Source organism: Epinephelus lanceolatus, chromosome 24 (genome assembly GCF_041903045.1).
Source record: "Epinephelus lanceolatus isolate andai-2023 chromosome 24, ASM4190304v1, whole genome shotgun sequence".
NCBI lineage: Eukaryota > Metazoa > Chordata > Actinopteri > Perciformes > Serranidae > Epinephelus > Epinephelus lanceolatus.
The window spans coordinates 16,616,359-16,633,579 of NC_135757.1; the positions used below are offsets into that span (position 1 = coordinate 16,616,359).

General features: G+C 40.2%; 1 protein-coding gene across 1 annotated transcript; it reads left to right on the forward strand.

Annotated features, from left to right (window-relative positions):
• The first annotated feature begins 1,634 nt into the window (after positions 1 to 1,634).
• Positions 1,635 to 17,040, forward strand: LOC117255825 (cystathionine beta-synthase-like). Its single transcript, XM_033625031.2, has 15 exons — positions 1,635 to 1,774; positions 7,667 to 7,967; positions 8,331 to 8,437; positions 9,537 to 9,671; positions 9,789 to 9,868; positions 11,054 to 11,258; positions 11,364 to 11,455; positions 11,605 to 11,730; positions 12,124 to 12,208; positions 12,297 to 12,402; positions 13,409 to 13,486; positions 13,566 to 13,700; positions 13,815 to 13,923; positions 14,312 to 14,396; positions 16,147 to 17,040. Exons 2-15 carry the CDS (start codon positions 7,675 to 7,677, stop codon positions 16,278 to 16,280), a joined length of 1,770 nt encoding a protein of 589 aa, XP_033480922.1. The 5' UTR covers positions 1,635 to 1,774; positions 7,667 to 7,674; the 3' UTR covers positions 16,281 to 17,040.
• Positions 17,041 to 17,221: the final 181 nt, after the last annotated feature.

The window sequence follows — 17,221 nt, forward strand, 5'->3', positions numbered from 1 at the left end:
ATCTCTTTGTCACTGTCGCCATCATTAAACTGGTATAACTGGTAGTGACAGATCTGATGAGCCATTTCAGACTTGGCATCAACCACATTCATAAATAGAGTTTTAAATAAGAAATGAATGCACTTCATTATGGATGAATGCAGACAACTACGTCGCTGTAAATGTGTCTACATTCCCACCTCCTCAATGTAGCTTACTGTTATGCTTATTCATTGTTGCTTTAATCACATGGTGAATGATGCAATGTTAACAGAAGTTTGATCAGCTGTGGAGCTCAAAGAGTGATAAAGCTCTGGCATGGAAAATAATTTTAGATTTGAATGACAGTTTCAGATTTTTACTTCAAGAAACTTTTCCTGTATCAATTTTTCTCATGGCAAAAAAGTGACAAAGTTTCAATTGAAAAAAATTATTGAAAATAAAGTCATTGTTAAAATACAAAAAAACACTGAAAAGACTAACAAAAAAAAAACTTGTCGATAAAGTAAAAACATTTTAACACCTGTGTTTTGTTTTTTAGTGGCAAATTTAATTTCCGATGCTAAGACTGACTGTCACTGTTGACGATGAATCAAAAATCCACAGAAAAATAAGTCACAAGCAAAATTTTTTTAAATTAATTCTGATATTTTTTTGCATTCTGATATTTTTCAATTACATCTTACATCTTTTGATTTTGTGTTTATGTCACTCTTCAGTGTTTTATTAAGATGATTTTTTTTTCCAGTTCCAATTTTCTGTCACTACTGGTGTGAAAAGAAACCTAAAACTACAAAAAGTGACATGAAGTCAAAATCAGGACACTGTCCTTGATTGTCCTTTTGAGTTTCATCTTATCAATGTCATTTTTTTCTTACTATTTTTTTAACTTAAAAAAATAGTAAGAACTAAAAGAATAGTGACATGATGTCATAGTCAAAAGATTGTCGTGAAAAAACATCAGAATGTATATGTATATATATATATATATATATATATATATATATATATATATATATATATATATATATATATATATAAATACTAATTGTAAAAATCATTTTAATGGCTTGCTTTTACTTCTCCTTGGAAATGTGAGTGTTTCTGGCTCGAGCTCCACAGCTGATCAGACTTCTGGTAATATTGCATCATTCACATGGTAAAAAAGAAACTTAACGTCACCACACTTTCTGTTTAAAAAAATGAAGACCACATGGGGATATATGGTGACTCAGGTTTGGAAATTACTAAAACATATGGAAAAATATCGATACATTCTTAAAGAAGAATATAGTTACACACTCTGATGTGTGATATATGAAAATAAGAATATTGGAGAACAAAAGTTTTAAAACCCCAAACTGGCATATGTAACTTTTCCAAGACCGTGACAACAGTAATATTTATATTATGTTTAATTCTGTGTGAGTGACAGTCCACGCATGAGAAGCTCTCGAAATGTCACATGTGTGAAAGGTACACGGAGTGTGTTGGGTCAATAAAAGGTAAACAGATGGTGTTGGTAACTTTAACACAGCGTTTTCCCGAACCCATATTAAGAAATCTCTGCTCTGATTGGCCGAGCGGACCAAACAGACGCCCCCGCCGCAGCCAATTGGAGCGCGCCTTAAAACTTTGACCACCTCCCCCTCCTTTAGGTCCACGTGTTTCGTCACAAATACCACTGTCTCTCGGAAGTTGCTCACTCCGCATTGTTGTCCTGGGTACGCGTGTACATCAGGGCCGTCTGTGTTTCTGTCTTTTACAGGTCTGTGAGGCGCGTTTGAATCACAAGGTGAGTGGGAATTATTAATACAGAGGATGAAGACTGAAATAAATCATATATAGATATATGAGGGCACGTGGTGGTCTGACGTTTGATGACTGAGAGGCTGTTCTGATGCAACACCATAACTGCGCAGTTCACATTTTTCTTGCTCCTTTTGTCTCCTAATATGCACTTTGTATTCCCGTGTATTAGCTGCTCACATTAAACCTGATAAATCTTATTTTTACGTAATTATTTTACGCTAATTCTGAAGGTTACCTTGACATTCGTACCTTTAAATCACTGCTGAATCATACATATTTTCCCTTCCCTTATTCCCTCAGTTCATTTATTTCTATAAATTAGCTGCCTTTTATTCTGCCATATAGGTTTCTGTTACATTTCTACGGGATGTAATGCCCAGCCGGTGTTAAAGGGCTGTAACGAACGATTAACTTCCCCATCATTTTAACAAGGAAACGATGAGTCATCTGCAGTTAACAGTGACGAATCAAAATCTGTCTAAAATCTACATTTTGTTCGAGCAGGTGTCAAAAATCTAAATATATTTATCTTATTTTTGTGGAAAATCACAATTAAGGTACGAATATTTTCATTGGCGCAGGGGCGTGCGTTTCCTTTCAACAATGTGGGGTAAGGAGGGGGGTCACACATTTAATTTTCTGCATTCTGGTAAATTTTCATGCAACAGTTTGTGCTTTATCGGCATTAATTTATGCTGTAAGTGGCACAAATGTACATTTTCTAAATGTCAAGGGCACCCCAGCTGGCTAGTGACGTCGTAATACATTGATATTTAGTTGAATTTATGTTGTGACGTCAGATGACCAAAAGGACAACATCTAATCCCAACGAACCCTTAATTTTTTGCATTCTGGTGAATTTTTATGCACCAATTTTTTATTTTTCGGCATCCATTTGTAGTGTAAATGGCATAAATATACATGTTCTAAATGTCAAGGGCACCCCAGCTCGCTAGTGACATCGTAAAACGTTGACATTTGGTTGGATTTAGGTTGTGACGTCGGTTTGACCAAGAGGACAACATCTAATCCCAACGAACACTGGTAAATTTAATGCACCAGTATGTGCTTTTTTCGGCATCAATTTGTCGTTAAAATGTCTTTAATTATGTCAAAATAATAGTGCTCTGCTGTTTTCATGTTTTTAGTGGGGGAGGGTGGCGCACAAATGTACACTTTTCTAAATGTCGAGGGCACCCCAGCTGGCTAGTAACATCGTAAAACGTTGCTAGGCTGACCAAAATTTCATGTCAGGCCAACGTCTCATCCCAACACCAATGTGACATAGAATATTGATGTGAGATGACATTGATATTTTGCTAGTTTTAAGTTGTGTTGTAAATGAACCAAAATCCAACGTCTTCCAAACGTCTCATGCCATCGTGATCTTGACGTACATTAATGATATTCATTTGTAAGGTATAAAGAGCAAAACCTAACGTCTGCAAAATGTTGTAATGTTAACGTCCACATGTGAAATTCTAGCGTTGTTAGACGTTTAAAATATCGTCAACCCGATATCTGACGAATGCAAGAGTCCAACATCTTTCTGATGTCATATTAACATCCAGTGCCAGCTGGGACATGTCCCCTGCTCGCTGCATTGGCGATTAATCTGCCAATGATCATTAATTTACTATTTTGTAAGATAAAAAAGGTTTTGCATTTTTTTCTTGTGTAGCTTCATCTTCAAAATCTGAAAACGTGTCTTCATTCTCTCTTGATCGACTAACTGACTAATTGATTGGTCGCCTGATCCTCTCAGCTCCACTACAGTACCTTTTATCACTCCTCACTCTTTTCCCGACACATCCAATCACAGTGAGATTACACTTGGTTACTTTTTAGCTCCTGACCATGTGCTTTTGGGTTTCCAGGTGTACATGCCTGCTGTTTTACATTGTGATTCTAGTGCCAGCATTCCTGGTGTTCACATTTGGCCTACCATTTGTTATGGCTGAGTGAATATCTATAGTCTGCTCTTCTTGTGCTATTGACCAGCTGATACTTTGTTGCTGGCAGAGCAGTTATCTGACCAACACTTAACCTGCTGCACAGTGAATATTGTGCTTTGAGAGCACAGAACATACCAGAGGAGATTAGAAATGCCACAAGTTAAGCAGATAACTGAGTCTGATAAGGTAAGAATATTACAGGGATTTGTCGTTAGATTGGGTTTGATGTTGCCAGGCTCGGATCAGGTGATTTGTGCACTGTATTCCCTCAGCCTGGTAGGTATTTGAGGATTTGATTTCTTGGCTTATTAAGTGTGGCTTATTAAACAAAAATTGAAGTTTTTCCTTGTTAAATCTCCTTGAAGGTTTTTACTGCCAGGCAGCCTGGGCTCAGCGCCGCATGTACTCTCACGTAGGATCACATTGCCCCTGCTGAACCCTGTAAGGCCACCAGGTACCACCTACTCGTTCCCACAGTCATCACGGCAGTTGTGAAACCTTAATTAGCTGCGTGACTTCTAACGGCTGCACAGATCTGGTGTCAAGAATTTAAGTAACGTGTGGGCAGGAAACGAGGGTAAACACGTAAAACTGGTTCCTGTGGTTACTCATTTTGTCAAGAGATAGTAATCCAGTGGATTTCATCTGTCTGATGAAAGTTAAGCAAGGAAAAAAAAAGAGTTTGCAGGGCGACGGAGTCTAACATTTTATTTACAAGGGCGTGACTAACTTAAAAGCAGCGTGTCTCTGGGAAGTTTTCTCTCCCATGCAGAGTTGTTTGCGTAAGAAGATGTAGTTGTTTGACTGTGTGCACATCATATGAACCCTTGGGGGTTTTAACAGCTGGCCTCGGTGTGTGCACTGCATATTAGTGAAGGTTCATCTGCTGCTGTTTCTGCCAGACGGTGGAGAAACCTAATGGATGTGTTAACAAGCTGAGAAAACATCCATGTCAGAATGTATAGGCGCTAAAGGATTGGGAGGCATCTGATTCTTTGGGTTAGGTACTCTGTAATTTTTTCAAAGCAGGGAAACCAGGGGAACGTTTGGGGAAATTTGGGAAAAGGGGTCCCCAGATTGCCACTCCACCAACATTAACACATGTATGCAAGTTTTTTAAGCATGGGAAAATCCGTTAAAAATAGGCAATAGACTGCCTCTTGTCAGCCTCTGCAGCAGATGAGTATGCCTTTCTATTTATTTCTTTTACTGGTGCATCACATTTGACGTCACGGGCGGGTCTGAAAACAGGGTAGTAAACAGTAGAAAGCCAGTGAAAATGTTAAGTGGTTACTTCTTTTTTATATCTCTTACTTATTTAGTCTCTCTGTCAAACTTGGTGCAGACTAATTTCAAACAATGTTCAATCAGTGCTTGGATGGAGGCGCACGGTAATTTGTGGCGGCCCGTCATTGCATCGTGCCAGCAAAGGCTACCGATCCTAACTGATCAGAGCTGGAGCCGATGTTAGCTGGTGTTAGTGGGCTTTTTGTCGAATATGAAAGGAGCTATGTGGGCAGATTTTGAAGCAACAACTAAAACCCCTCTCTAAACTTCCTGTAAAGGCACTATACAGTGCAACCCCGCACCCCAAAAAACCCTTCGTGGGGCCCTGTCTAGCTACTGTATGACAGGTGGATAGTGCCACTTAGGACAGTCGGCTGTTACCGCACCACAATGAAACAAGCATAAATTTCTAGGCACCAGAAATGACAGAAAAATTGAAAAGAGGAAGAAAAACGACACCAGCGGGTGTTGTGAGGCCGTGTCTAGCATCGCCACTGGCCTCATGTCTAATTCTGTCGTCTGTAGGGCTGCACCTAACATTAATTTTCATTCGCAATGAGCCTGCAGATTATCTTGTCAATTAATCAATGTATTATTTGGTCATTATAATGCCGGAAATAGCGAGAAAAGTTCCTCACTATTGTGTTGTTGCTGCTTGATAAATAATTAAAACTATAAATCAGTTACCAAAATAGCTGCTGATTAACTTTCTGTTCAGCCGACTAATCCCGCTGCTTGTCTGCCAAAACCTGTCCAATCAGACTTGTAGTATTAATCACCCCACAGTACTTAACTCCTGTTAAAGCTAATGTTTAACATTTATTGACTTTTACAACATTTTACAGCTGTAACAACGGAACATTAATTCATTTAAGGTTTACTTTTACAATCACAATAATCTGAGGTGGATGCACGTCTGTATTGTTAGCAGTAAAAAGTAATTTGCTCTTCATATCAATCAATCAATTTATTTGTCACATAAAATTGTATTAAATAGAATTTAACGGAAATGTTAGTTCCATTAATTTCCGCATTAAAATAAAATGACTCTAGTGCAAACAGGATTGGGCAGTCCTAGGCAGGGTCTTCATTTAGGAACCTTGTTTCCTGAGGGAAGGAGCTCTTCCTGAACCACTAGTGTAACCAGAAATAAATGATGTTGTTCTTTTTTCCACATTGAATGGATGATGCAATATTTGCCAAAGCTTCATCAGCCAATGGTCCAGGCCTCTCCTCTACTCAGTTCTGTTTTCTCATGTAGCGCTGACTAATTTGCACACTACTACTTTAAATGTGTGACCTTATCATGACTATGTTGAAATATTTAGTCATGAATGGTGTAGGAGTGCACAGGATGGGAGGGAGCAGTCACAGTTCCAGGTTAAGGATGACAAGGCTTTGTTTATCGGTGGTAATATGACTCAGCATTAATGGAGGAAAGGAGAGGCGTGGTGTTTGTTTTTCACTTGAAACTGCTAACACGTGGTGACTTATCAGTTTAGTAAGAAATACATTTAAAGGAATAATTCACCAACGAAATAATCACGAGTGTATTAGTTATTCATTTCGTGTTACATTGAAATTATGAAGAAAACTTTTTTTCTGCATGCCTTCAGGGTGAACGAAAAATCCAAAAACGTGCCAAATTCTCAGTGAATTGAAGTAAATGGGGGCCACGTTTCACAACAAGTTCCACTGAAATCCCGCTTCTTAGCTCATTCTTCTCGCCAAATGCTAGTTAGCCACTTAGCACATTAACAGCATCGCCTGATGTCGAAAGAACAAATGATATTTAGAGTGCGATAGCGAACAATGACACAAACAATTCGGGCAACGTTTCTGCTGAAGAGCTCAATGGCTAAGAACAGAATATTACCGAAAACAACAAGTGTGTCACTGTCATGTCCGCTGTTTGTTTGTTTTTTGTCATATCTCCGTTTCTGAACTCCATCTCATCTGCTGCTAATTCAACATGTTGAATCAGCCAAAAAATAGCAGACAAGGGCCAACTAGCTCAAACGGTGCGGGACACATCGCAAAAACTTTGGCAACAGACGCTAACAGATGACCTGACGCTGACCAGTGACCAATCTCAGGATACTTTAAACTAGTATGGCTTGAGCAAAAATGCATGTGTTTGGGAAGTACTAAGCACATGACTGGATAAATTAGACTTTTATTATACTGCCTGAGTTGTGTGGGAGTTTGTAAACAGATGTTTGACGTAGTTTTACTGTTGTTAAATGTGAGCCTCATACAGTATGACTTCAATTTAATCATGGTTGTTGTCTGTCTTTGGAGTCTTTGTTGACTGTGTAAGCAAGAGAGAAAAACAAAGTTTTCTTCCTAGATTCAAGGTTACATGGGGTGAAGGATGACATGCAAATGATCATTTTTCGGGTTAAGTATACCTTTAGGCATGACGAGGCTTTATTTGTTAGTGGCAACATGATGCTGTGTTAATGGAGGAAAGGAGTGGCTCTGTGTTTGTTTTCCAATGGGTGCTGCTGACATGTGGTAACAAAGCACTGGAAGGAGAAATAACATAAATGTCAGCTTTCAAATGGCTGGAGATGGCATAAAAAAATACCACAGTTTATCACGTTAACGTATTCCTTGTGTTTTTTCTCCAGTATAAGCCATGCCGTCAGTTCCCTCAACCAAAGAGACCACGGTCAAGAGCCCTGTGTGCCCTCATGCTGCCAAGATGCTCACCCACACCAACGGAGAGGGCAAGCTCCGGGAGGGTTCGTTACCAGTGAACGGGGTTGACAAGTCGCTGCCAGCGGACACTGAGGAAGGGAACAGAACCATTCAGATCAACACAAAGAACGTCGCTACTGAGAGGAAATGGATCCGGCCTGACCTTCCCAGCCGCTGCACATGGAGCCTGGGAGCATCAAAAGCCGACTCCCCTCACACACAAGTCCCAAGGTCAGAGTGATGTTCAAATTTCAACCACTTTTGCATGGGAAACAATCGACTGTGCTGTTAAAATGTCAGCTTCAACAAAGACCGCTTAAATGTGTTTGGGACTGAAGTTGTTGTTGCACATATATAAATTATCACTTTGTTTTGAACCGGTGAAAACCAGTTTCAACAAACTCACGGGGAGTGCCACTCTTCAAACAAACACCTTATATAAGAAACAAGTGGAAACAAGTGTTATAATCTCAAATTGTTGGTTAGAGTTAGCGTGATAATCCTTGCAGTGCATCTTCCCACACAAACATGCGGTTTCTGGATGTTTTACGTACTTTGCTGAAACATTGTTTTTGTTCCACTTTCTCCTTCCAGAACGATTGCTCCAGCCATTCTCCCAAACATCCTGCATAGGATCGGAGACACTCCCATGGTTCGCATCAACAAGATCCCCAAAGCATTTGGACTCAAATGCGAATTATGTAAGTCAACTGGCACTCAAGCCGAGACACATCCTCAGATCAGACAGGTGTGACTGTTGATTACTCATAGACACCATGTAATTAAGTGAGTGGTTGGTTGAGACGTGTTGTATATGTTATTGTTTGGTATTATTTCATTTTGACTGCGATCATGAATGCCACAAATAAAGGTGGTTCAGGGTCAATTGAGTTGTTTCAGCTTTCTGATTTAACTTATCAAAATGGCCTTTAAAGGAATACCTTATTGCTCAAATGATCATTTCTGTATCAATTACTCACCCCGTGTTAAGTCGAATTTGTGAATAAAACTTTAAAGCCTCCATGGTGAACGAAGAATCCAAAAAGTCATAGTGGTCTGCGTTTAAAAACAGCAAAACTATATCAAAACATCTGCTTCCAAACTCTCACACAACTCATGCAGTATAATACAAATCTCATTCATCCAGACATATGATCATTACTTCCCAAACAGACAGACCTTTCTGACAGGGAACAGAACTAAAAATTAAACGTATCCATGCTCTCTTCAAACCCAGACTCCATTGACAAAAACAGTAATTTTACCTTGCTGGACCCACAAGCTGCTGGGCTACCGCTGCCTTGGTCAGATTGTTTGTTTGCGTTATTGTGTGACTAATATTGGTGATTTAAAGGTTTAGTTTGGCTTCACCAAAGTCACACAATAACACAAACAAACTAACTTATAAGGCAGAAGTAGACCAGCAGCTGCTGTGTTCTGTGTTGAGGCAGAATTACTGTTTCTGTCAATGGAGTCTGGCTTTGAAGAGAGCATAGATAAGTTTCTGTCCGATCAGTTCTTCTGCAGAAAGTGTTGTCAGTTTTGGAAAGTACTGATCATACGATTAGATAAATGAGACTTTGATTATACTGAGAATTTGTAAATGGAGGTTTTGATATAGATTAATTTATTTAAGAATTTTCTGCATTTTTGGATTCTTCGTTCACCATGGAGGCATTCAAGAAAAACTTTTCTTTAAGAGTTCAACTTAACACAGGGTGAGTAGTTGATATGCAAATGGTTATTTCCGGAGTTCATTTTTCCTTTAAAGTAACAAATCTTTCTTTTGTGCATTTGCAGTGGCCAAGTGTGAGTTCTTCAATGCCGGCGGGAGCGTCAAGGACAGGATCAGCCTGCGGATGGTGGAGGATGCCGAGAGAGCTGGCATCCTCAAGCCTGGAGACACCATTATAGAGCCCACCTCTGGAAACACTGGTAATTAATTGCATGTGTTGCTATAGGGGGAGGACGGTATGTGAGGGTATGAGTGGTGTGTTGATTAGTTGAAGGCAGCAGTGTTGTAAAATTTCTATATGTGTGTGTGTTTTACAGGTATTGGACTGGCCCTGGCCGCAGCTGTGAAAGGTTACCGCTGCATCATCGTCATGCCTGAGAAAATGAGCATGGAGAAGGTGAGTTGTGTCATATTGAAAGTATCACTCTGTTTCAGTGCCCTTTTTTGCATTCTTTTAAAGGAAATCAATGTCTCACTACTTCCTCTAAATGCAGACTAATGATGTCCTGCACTGGCATATTTTAAACGATTATTATTGGCTATATGAAGGTGAATAACAGTACGTGACCTCAGATTTTTTTGTGGTGTGTTTGCGTCCCCAAATTCTGGTTAAGGTGGTTCAGAGCATACAACTGATATGAGAAGTGCACCTGTTTCCTTCTGTTATCTGATCATTTGTATATGCAAATGGCCAAAAAAAAGGCCAAAAACCACCCACTGTACTGTGAACAGTGTGTATAGTGAGTGAGGGCTATAACCGACATCACTGCTTTTTGCTATCGGCTGAGTGAGACTTTCCATTTGAAAAACAATACCAATGGACCCGCCCACTGATGTTTGCTATGGAGTTATATAATATGTCTCTGTGTGCCAGTGTGGATCTGTTGTGGCATGAAGGTTTGCATATGATTTGGACGAGGCTTCTCCATTTCTAGCTCAAGCGAAAGGCTTAAATCCAAATGCAGGTATTATTGATCGGAGGCATTTTAAAGGCTTGACATACACAGGTTCTGGTGCTTTAATACTGACAGTGTCAACATGTGAGTGAGGAAAACATTAGCTTACAATACTGCACAGCAGAACTAAAGTAACGTGGCATCAACAGCATTCTGTGGGTTTATATGTCGTAACGACATTGTGCAGAAACTTGTGTCAGAGGTGAAAATAGCATTTTGACTCTTAAACATTTGTATTTCAACCAAAATTTGTACTTTTGGATTTGAATGCACAAGGAACACTACTGTCAAGTTGCAGAATGATATAAAACCTCAAAAAGAAATAATTAAATAATGGAGCTGCCCTTTAAACAGAAGCTGATGCAGGTGATATTTTATTTATGCTGGGTTTTATAGTTTATAACCTTTGTTATCTGAATTGAAGAAGCTTAATTATAATCTAAGGGTACTATATAACCAATAAATAGTGGACTTGGATTTGGCAGATAATCCTTTTATGACACAAATTACATGTGCCAAGGCCATTGTCTCTGCAGGTACAAAATTAAGATACGCAAAAAAAGATATCTATATTTGATATATATAGATTTTAAATTTATACATTTTTCGGTTTTTGGTCTTTTTAGGTGGATGTTCTGAGAGCTCTTGGAGCCGAGATTGTCCGCACGCCCACCAGCGCTCGCTTCGATTCGCCAGAGTCTCACGTCGGCGTGGCCTGGCGCCTTAAAAACGAGATCCCCAACTCTCACATCCTGGACCAGTACCGTAACCCGAGCAACCCCCTGGCTCACTACGACACTACAGCTGAGGAGATCCTGGAGCAGTGCGACGGTGTGATTATTTTCCTCAAGAATACAAATGTACTGTCCGATTTTGTCTCCCCTTTCCAAGAACATTTTTATTCAACATTTCTCTGGAATCCTCCATTCCTAACAGGCAAAGTGGACATGCTGGTGGCAGGAGCAGGCACAGGCGGGACAATCACAGGCATCGCCCGCAAACTGAAGGAAAGATGCCCCAACATCAAAGTAAGTGTCTGTCCTGAAGTCAAACACGACAAGTCACTGTTTCTGAGATCATGTGTCTGATTCTTATGTTGTGAAGCTATGAAGCAGAGGAAGTGGAATAACTGCCTGCTGAGAGTCTTGTGTTTATGAATGGTGTGTATTGTGTGCAGATTGTTGGTGTTGACCCAGAAGGCTCCATCCTGGCTGAGCCCGAGGAGCTTAACAAGACCGATAAGACCCAGTACGAGGTGGAGGGCATCGGGTACGACTTCATCCCCACCGTGCTCGACAGATCAGTGAGTTCCAGGGGTCTTTTTTTGTCTATACCTCCCTTTTTCTTATGTTTTCTGACTCTGCTGACTCTTGTGTTGACAAGCCGCCTCCATCCAAGCACAGTTTGAACATCATTGCAAATTGTTCAGCATCAAATTTAAGAGAGACTTACGTAGTAACATTTTCATGGGCCTCCATGCTGTTAACTACTGTTGACTAACCTGTTATCCTGCATGTTCATGACATCAAATGTGAGACACCAGTACAATAAACATAAAGGAACACTTGTCTAATGGCAATGTGAAAAGACTCTTTCATCTATTGTCAGTGGGTTCTCTGGCTTTTAAAAAAAATCTGCATATACAGGCCAATTTTGGTGGAAAAATCTAATTATAATATGTCTTTATTTTCGTCAGGTAATTGACACCTGGTACAAGTCAGACGACGAGGAGTCCTTCAACATGTCTCGCATGCTGATGAGAGAGGAGGGCCTGCTGTGCGGTAAGTGCTCAGGGTCTCACGGACACAAACGCACCAAGTCTTGCTGAGGTTGTGAAGTCAGCTCACCATTTGCTCCTTCCCACAACAGGTGGCAGCTCCGGGACAGCCATGGCAGCGGCAGTAAAAATGGCCAAAGATCTGAAGGAGGGCCAGCGCTGTGTGGTCATCCTGCCAGACTCCATCCGCAACTACATGTGAGAATCCACACGTGTCCAATAACCAGTCTATTTCTGTAACTTGCAAAAGGTGCAGGGATAAGACAGCACCAACTAGTTTCTCTGACAACTAGGGGGCAGATTATTCTAGTATTTTGGCTAACATGCTGTAAGGTAATTACACATCTAGTAGAAAGAGAGCAACATGGGCCTCCAATTGTTGCCAGAAAAAGTAGTTATATAAATCATTTTTAAACAGTGTGCAACAAATATTTTAAATTGTTTAAAAAATAATTGAGCCAAAAAAAAAATCAAAACTGTGGGAAGTTTTTGGACTTTCATGGTCGAGTCCAGGGATACTCAACTTGCTTTGCCCAGGGGCCACTTTTGCACACTGACAAGAGGCCAGGGGCCAGTCAATAAACAAACATAAATATATTTATCAGCGGCCCTGTACAGGTCAGGTGCACGCAGGGACATTTCAGGGATTTGAGGACATTTGGGGCTTAGCTTGGACTTCTGTCAGGAGGTCCAGGGGATTCTCTCTTCCTTAGATAAACAAGATCTATTTTCTGGCACCTTACTTACATTCAAGTTACAAAAACAACATAATCAATTTGTTTTCAGTTTGAATTAGAAAATGGGTTGTGGGTCACCTGGCACCCTATCACAGCGACATTTGGCTATAAGTTGACTTTTTGCGGAGAACAAATGACTTTATACAGGAACAAAGTTTCTTGTTTGTCAGTTTAGATTTTTTTAGCCACGTCTAGCTCCCCCATGTGGCCAATCAAGGTAATTTGATCAGCATGATAAGTCACACTGAAAAGTTACATGGATCAAACACACAGAGCTTCTCAGGAAAGATGTGTAGTTACTGTGCGGTCTGATGATTTGAGCCACTGCTGCCCAAATAGCCTCAGAATACAGGCAGTAAAGCAAAGTTGGAGGTCACTTAAGGTCATCTGGCCCTCAGATCTTTATTGTCTAAACACAGCTAAAGAAAGTTGACTTTGTTGTTGTTGTTGTTTTTTCTCCCTTCAAGGTCCAAATTCCTGAGTGACAAATGGATGGTCCAGAAGGGCTTCCTGAGTGAGGAGGACCTCATGGTGAAAAAGCCATGGTATGTGTAATTATAGGGTGTATTCTCTTCTTCTGCAAATCTCCTGCGTGTGTGGTTTTAATTTCCCTCTGTCTGTCAGGTGGTGGAACCTGAAGCTGCAGGGTTTGAATGTGTCCGCCCCGCTCACCGTCCTGCCTTCCGTCTCCTGCCAGAGGACCATCCGGATCCTCAAGGAGAAGGGCTTTGACCAGGCGCCCGTGGTGGATGAGGCTGGGTCAGTGTCACACTGAAATACTGCATGTCTGGGTGCTTTAATTGTAGCGCCGCTCAGCACCTTGTGCTCTGCAGAGACTTTAACCTTAACCTGTGTGTCTGTGTGTGTGTGCAGGTTAATCCTGGGCATGGTGACTCTCGGGAACATGCTGGCCTGTATTCTGGCAGGGAAGATCAAGCTGTCGGACCCGGTCAGCAAAGTGCTCTACAAGCAGTTCAAACAGGTCAGACACTTAAACATCTCGGGGTTTTTGCTCTTCTATTCAAGGAGATGTGGAAAGGTGTGAAAGTGATGCCCTTGGATGTGTACTGGCTGAAACTGAGGACTAAACTCTTAAATCTGATTGGCTGACAGCAGCAGCCAATGAGATAAACCAGTTCAGGGGAGGATCTCTAGGTGAAAAGGCTTGACTAAAGGGATTTTGGCAAGTCAGGTGTGAAACAAGACAAAGTCCAGTTGCAATGTTTTGACTAGAGTTTGTCCAAAACAGATTGTAAAACCAGTTGATTATAAAAACATTCAGCCAAGCAGCAGTAATTATAGATTCAGTTGTGACAACAGTTTTATGACTTAATGGACTCCTTAAGTTGTTGTCTTTATGTTCTTCTTAGATCCGTCTGACTGATAATTTGGGAAAATTATCCCGCATTCTGGAGACTGACCACTTTGCCCTGGTGGTACATGAACAGATCCAATGTAAGTACATTTTCACACTGTCAGATACACACACTCTTCCATAATTCTTGTGCTCTTATTTGCCGTTGCTCCCAGTGCATCTTTCTTTGTCCCAAAAATCTGATAAGCTCACTGACTATGTTGACATGCACACTAATATTCCACTATTATTTTGAATATGAATGAAATAGGGATTCTGTGTCCGCACGGTCAAACAACTCAGCCATCAATGGAAACTTTCAAAAAATCCTATAGTAATGCAAGGAAGCAAAATGGCAGGAAAACAGAGTCCGCACACAAGACTATGGTTACATAAATACTTCCTTGAATTAGCACTGATGCGACGCATCAGACCATTTTTTCCGTCGTATGCATGATCTCTTGTCCTGCAGCGTCATCGTCGTCTGGGCGTGCATGCTTTTGTGAAATGGCACATGCGGCTCCAGCTGTTCCACTTCTCCATATTTTGACAAGATAAACGACATGTTAGGGCACACAAATCAACGTATGCACAGCTGCATGTGAAGGGGAATATAAGTGGAATATTCCTTTATTAACCATGCTTGTCTACAAAATTGTAACTTTAGCTCCCCCTGGTGGTATCACAGAGAAACACACTGTTGCGGACAGCGGTCATTCTAAAATCAAAAATCATTCTAAATGCTAAGATTTGCAACATTTGATTTATTTAATGTGACTCACATTCACAGTCAGACAGCCAATCAGTGTCTTTTTCCCAGGCACCGTAGACTGTGGGTGTGTGGGTGTGTGTGTTGGGGGGGGGGGGTCAATGTCTGTCTCAAGGACACAATATTGACTGCTGCAGCCCGATTGTGAACCCAGGACCCTTCCACACCCGCATTTTTATGATAACATCGGTCTCTCAGTAAGCTGTCTGATCATTCCTCTCTGATACAAGAGTGTCAAAGTCCAGGAGACATGGGTTTTGGACAAATAGAAAAGTGGGAAACCTCTGAATATGTACATTATATAAACACAGTTGCTTTAATTGTTTATATTTCATTGATTATCAGTGTTAGATAGGAAATCAGCAAACCTAATCTCTAGATTTGAACATGAAGTAACAACCTGGTCTTATCTCACAGTTAACTGAATTTATTCTCAGTCTGCAGGACTTAGAAGCATTTCCTCCTCTCTGCAGCAGCTCTATTGTAGTAACCCCTGAGGAGGTGTGCCAGGGGATCAAATCTGGACACTGACCTACAAATATTGTGTAATTGTTTTTATACACACTTTATGAAGTCAATGGCCAAGGTTGATTTTGTTTACACTGCACAAAAATTCTTCACATAGCAAAGGTGGAACTGCGTCATTGTTGTGCAGGTCAAAGTAAATCAAGTCCAGAGTCAAGTCTCAAGTCCTAAACTTTGAGTTTCAAGTCCTCAACAAGTCATAATGCCATTTTAATAACACAAATATATTACATTTACTTTACTACTATTACTTTGAGCAAGTATTTTAAAGTCAAACGGCTCAAGTCCAAGTGAAATCACGAGTCACTGGTGTTTAAGTTGAATTGCAAATCCTTTTTGATTTTGTCATGTAGTCTAAAGTTATAAAATTTGTGACTTGAGTCCAAGTCATGTGACCCGAGACCACACCTCTATCACATAGCAGCTTTAAATATTGAATGTGCAGTTCCACTTATTATAAAAGCAAAATAAAGCTTTTGGAAATGAAACCGGTGACAAGTCCTCGAGCAGGTCGCCATTCTCTGCAAACACTCACTGCCATCCTCTTCCTCCACCAGACTTGACGGACGGCTCTCCGACTCTGAAGCAGATGGTGTTCGGCGTGGTGACGGCCGTCGACCTGCTCAACTTTGTCACAGGCCGAGAAAGGAGGGAGCGATCCATGTCGGAGTCCACCGACGAGCTCAACTGAAGCACACAGTACTCACTTGTACATTACTTACACTATCAAACACAATGACGAGTTTAGTGTCTGAATGATGGCAAAAAATAATCTTGTGGAGTTTTTGATTGAGGTTAGCTCTTTTTAAGATACTTGTTCCTTTTTTGTATGTTTGAGTCTTAAGGTATGATAAGCAAAGTATGTGGTGCCAGTATGTTTGATAGGGTTACTTATTTTATGAAGCAGTGGATTATTACTTATGATATTTGCTTTTAGAGCTCAAAGCAAATCTTTTATAAGTTTGTGACTTGTAGAAAGCTTTTTGTTTTGTATCAGAGTCTCAAATAGAGACTTCTGTCTTTTATTTGTCTGAAAAGTGCAGATTGTTCCACCGTGGCCTTGTGTACCAATCAAACGTTGGATGTAAGACATAGAATAGTATAAAAGCAACATTTGTCTCATTTGTGAAGATTAGATGAGTAGAGAGCTGCTGTATATAAGCATATTATCTTTCCAGTGCTGCTCATCATGTGCTACTTTTTCATTTGTGTATTTGTAGACAAAAAAAAGAAATCCATGCAGTGTAATCAAATTTCTTGAAAGAAATTGTGGTGTGTTTTTTTTTTTTTTCCTTTTCCTTTTTCAACACAGCGCTTGTTGTGTAACTGTAAAGACATCTTGACTATTTAATCTTAGCTCTGTCTGAGAGAAACATTTTGTATCGCATCATTTTTCCTTAATGAATGTGTATGATTAAATAAAGTTAAAATGCTTAAAATTGCTTACAGCCCATTAGGTTGAGAGTGTTTTTATTTAATAGGTTTTTGCACAGAGCACTATTTTATGTAGAAGTATGTCAGAAATATAAAAGAAATTAAAATATAAAGGGACATATTTAGCTGCAAAAACAATTTTCATGCTACAGTGACATTTATAAACATTCAAACATTAACCTCATTTTATTTTAGCCA

What these genes read in the sequence shown, in the direction of transcription:
- LOC117255825 (XM_033625031.2), top strand. Translation starts at nt 7,675, where the DNA reads ATGCCGTCAGTTCCCTCAACCAAAGAGACCACGGTCAAGAGCCCTGTG. An exon ending in CCTCACACACAAGTCCCAAG is followed by an intron (nt 7,968 to 8,330) that starts GTCAGAGTGATG and finishes TTCTCCTTCCAG; the next exon opens with AACGATTGCTCCAGCCATTC. An exon ending in AGAAAATGAGCATGGAGAAG is followed by an intron (nt 9,869 to 11,053) that starts GTGAGTTGTGTC and finishes TGGTCTTTTTAG; the next exon opens with GTGGATGTTCTGAGAGCTCT.